This window comes from Hyposmocoma kahamanoa, unplaced genomic scaffold (genome assembly GCF_003589595.1).
Source record: "Hyposmocoma kahamanoa isolate Upper Pololo Valley unplaced genomic scaffold, ASM358959v1 81, whole genome shotgun sequence".
In the NCBI taxonomy this organism is placed as follows: Eukaryota; Metazoa; Arthropoda; class Insecta; order Lepidoptera; family Cosmopterigidae; genus Hyposmocoma; species Hyposmocoma kahamanoa.
The window spans coordinates 6,216,466-6,220,478 of record NW_020654080.1 but is presented as its reverse complement, the minus strand read 5'-3'; the positions used below and the strand labels follow the sequence as shown (position 1 = coordinate 6,220,478).

Below are 4,013 nucleotides of genomic sequence, written 5' to 3'. Positions count from 1 at the left end.
TGCACCACTATTCTTGACTCGGTTTCCCCCAAATATGCTACAACAATATAAGAATAATTCATGATACTTACGCCTAGGCATATCAATATCGGTATTATCACTAAGCATCGATTTTCCTAAAGGTGACATTGCAAATGATTCCATATTGTCCTCTTTAAACTGTTCTACAATTGAACTGAGCTTCAAGGATGCGTTGGATCGCGCTGGCGAGCAAACGCTGCGAGATCCTCGAGGTTTGTGTTGTTTAGGCGTTCCTGGCGCGCCCTGGGATCGGGCTGGAGACGGAATTCTCGACATGTTGTATTTTTACTCCTGTAATTTCAAAATATCACATCACTGTCGTATTTACACTATAAAAAACAAAGTAACTGAAAAAATCATTTCGGTACCTTGACGAATGCGGAGTTAAAAGTAAAGTATTTAATTACTTTTATAAATTCTTTATAGATCCTGAGAAGCACTGCGCATCGCACATGTTACATTTGGTAATTAAATTACAGATTAAATAGAATCAAAGACTTCAACCACAAATCTTTCTAATTTGTGGCACAAATCAAACCCGAACCGTTGACTGTCAACAAACTTTTAAAAGTTACTACGTTCCGTTTCACGTTTTTTGTTAGCGAGTCTGTGATTGATTCGGTTTGAGTGCATTATCTTGACATTACAGACAGACAGATCACCTACGTATATTCAAGGTACTAAACAAATACTTTATTTATTATCTAATAAATATACAAAGAAACATAATACCTAGTTAAGATATTTAAAATATACAAAATGTGGACTTTTTCGTCAATTGGATCGTATCCCGTAATAGTGATGTGTATATGTTGTTAGATATTCATAATTGTGGTTCTTTATAAGTAACCGATATTAGTAGCTAAAAATAGTGATTATTTTGCGATTTGTTATAAATAAAATCTTTCGGTATATGAAAATAAAGAAAAAATAATAAAATCGGAAGGACACAAAGAAAAAGTGCGCGAAAGTGTTTAAGCGAGAAAATGGTTAACTAGAAAAAATGTTTACAAAATGAGGACAACGTCGAGGGAAATGACTAGTACTAAATGCTTACGATTTTAGATTGTAATTTATCGTTTATCATCACGTGACGCAAACATAATGATCACTGTTGAATGAGTTATTTTATACAGTGCAAATAGCGCAGTCTAAATGGGATATAACAATACAAATATGTAACTTCGTAGTTACGTTTATTTACTTGGTGATGTGGAAGTAAAACAAAATCAGAAGTATAGTATTAGATAGAGCTGCAGTCGTCGTACCGGGCTTGTGTAATATTTTGAATGTTTTTTTTTTATGAATCACCATAAAATATACTTTACATATATTTATTTACTTGTGAGATGAATAAAAGATAGTTTATTGCCAAATGAAGACACTGTATAATAACTTAAACATAATGGGTTAAAGTTAAATGGACTAACTGTAGAACAGGGTAAAGAGCATGTCAAACTTGACACTTAGAATTTAAATCCAACTCCATGCCGCTTACGGTCGCTTAGGTCCAAAGGACTTAAGGTCCAAAGTCCATAGTGTCAAGATATACTCTTAACAGGACATCCACAGTGACGATTATACTTGCATACTGTTACGATTTACAAGAAAATTACGTTGTAAAAAATTACTGGGCTATTTTTTGTTAACCCAAAACTTCTTGACGTGGTAATTTGATAGCTAAAACAACTAACTTTTGTTCTGCCACTTTTGGAATTTCACCATATTTTATAACTTGAAACAATTTTTAATGGGTCAAAAAATATTATATTTTATTTATTAAGTTGAATCTGGCAATTATGAGCCATACTGCATATATCTTAGGGACTATATTTAATACGAAAAAAATTATAAACGAGTTTATGAAAGTCATGGGTTTAAATAGTAAGAATGCCGTGTTAAGAGATTTTGGTACCTTTTGGTACATTTACCTACGTAAATGAGAATAATTGCTACTATCATATCATATGTAATAAAACTTAGTAATAAAAACTTGGAAAAGTTTAATTTACGGTATCGCTATGAAATTTTAAATTTTCCCCCATTAAGCAAATAAAGTGTCAACAATGTTTACACTCTCATACCTACCGGCGTCACAATTGTAACTTTCACAGTTTCAGTGCCTGCTAACACAGATCTACAATCTTGCAATTGTGTTATTGCAGTTTTGATTAATCTATTCCTGCATGGTATTAATAGAATGTAATAATAGTAACGAATTTGTAGAAGTCATAAAACCAAAGAAATGTGATACACAAATATACGTATCTATATGAAGCTGGTGGGTAGGTACCTAAAGCATATACTGTGTGTCGACGTCACTTCAATTAGGTCTTTATGTCTGCAAAACGCCAAACGAAATTATTGTTATAAAACGACCTTATCCTTAGTAAGCAACCCAGACCGATAAGATAATGTTATTATTAAACTGTTGACTTCTGTCAACTCGCAATTATTTCTTTGAGTAGCCTCTGAACAGAATTTTCCTATTAAATAATTATATCTATAACCTACGTAGATATAAAAAATATTTTAAGGATTTCACTTTACAAATAATAAAGGACGTAATGTTGTAAGTTCGTTGAACTCTATTTGTATGTAAGCTGATTGTGTTATAAAGCGTAAAGCAATTACATGATTCAATTGTTATATTCCAGATATATCTACTTATAATAAATTAAATAAGAAATTTAAAACTATAAAATCATTTCTCTATTTTTGGGGTACAGCACTAGTGATAATTTTGAATTTAATAGAAACGTCTGGCAATAGAGACGTCGTTTTGAAGACCTCAGTTCGAATCCGGCCGGATCAAAGGATTTTTTTCTGAGTGTTCGACCTTTGTATTAATAATTTTAATAGAAACATTGCAACGAAGAGTATAGTTGTTATTTTTCCTTCTATTTTTTTCCATTAGAATAAACCACGATGGATCGTGGTTCCAAACGCATCTATGTCCTGAGTGCAAACTTGAAATCTATGGCTCGTATTCTAGAACTCTACTCAATGCTCAAGTCAGGATTTGAGTATGGTTTAAAGCATTCGAAATCATACTCAAGTCCCTGCCATTAGGGTCGTATTTCCAGTGCTTGTGTTTCAATTGCAATCCTGACTTGAGCATTGAGTAGAGTTCTGGAATACGACCCAGACGGGTCGTATTCTAGAACTCTACTCAATGCTCAAGTCAGGATTTGAGCATGGTTTAAAGCACTCGATATCATACGCAAGTCCCTGCCATTAGGGTCGTATTTCCAATGCTTGTGTTACCAGTGCAATCCTGACTTGAGCATTGAGTAGAGTTCTAGAATACGACTCTAAGGGTCGTATTCTAGAACTCTACTCAATGCTCAAGTCAGGATTTGAGTATGGTTTAAAGCACTCGAAATCATACTCAAGTCCCTGGCATTAGAGTCGTATTTCCAGTGCTTGTGTTTCCAGTGCAATGCTGACTTGAGCATTGAGTAGAGTTCTAGAATACGACCCTAAGACTGTAATGGCGCCTGAGACGCCTCAAAAATACCAAAAATCCCATGGACTGCATTGATACGCGGTAAACTAAGAATAAAAACATAAAAACACATTCAATTTGCTTCATCATACCACATACAAAAAACACAAAAGACAAAGAACGATGTCAAATTTATAACACCTTTAATTTTTCATCAGCAATTAAAAAAAAATTATTTTAATTTTATTACTATCTCACCTCTTCTACTTAATGTTCGCCTTTTCTTTTTAAGAACACAAAATGTATCTAAATATTGACAATTTTAAAAGTACCTTGTATGTAACAATAAATCTTAACTCATTCGAAAAAATAACTAATAGCGGAATTAGATGTTAGTATTTTACCGGAATTTTGTTTGCTTCACCATGATTTAGTTGTGGTGATTGTTTAATACACTGTGAAGTGATAGGGTTGTTTGCCGAGTCAATATACGCTTCAGGTGGTTATAAAATAGCAATAGCGCTCCATCTTATCATTCTTGTCC

General features: G+C 33.2%; 1 protein-coding gene across 1 annotated transcript in view; it reads right to left on the bottom strand.

Annotated features, from left to right (window-relative positions):
* Positions 1-545, bottom strand: part of LOC113234076 (putative leucine-rich repeat-containing protein DDB_G0290503) — a 9,988-nt gene extending 9,443 nt beyond the window's left edge. Inside the window, exons 1-2 of the mRNA XM_026469318.1 lie at positions 390-545; positions 72-312 (exon numbers count right to left, since the gene is read on the bottom strand). Coding sequence (XP_026325103.1) covers positions 72-297 — 226 coding nt within the window. The 5' untranslated portion in view covers positions 298-312; positions 390-545. The remainder of the gene's footprint in view (positions 1-71; positions 313-389) is intronic.
* Positions 546-4,013: the final 3,468 nt, after the last annotated feature.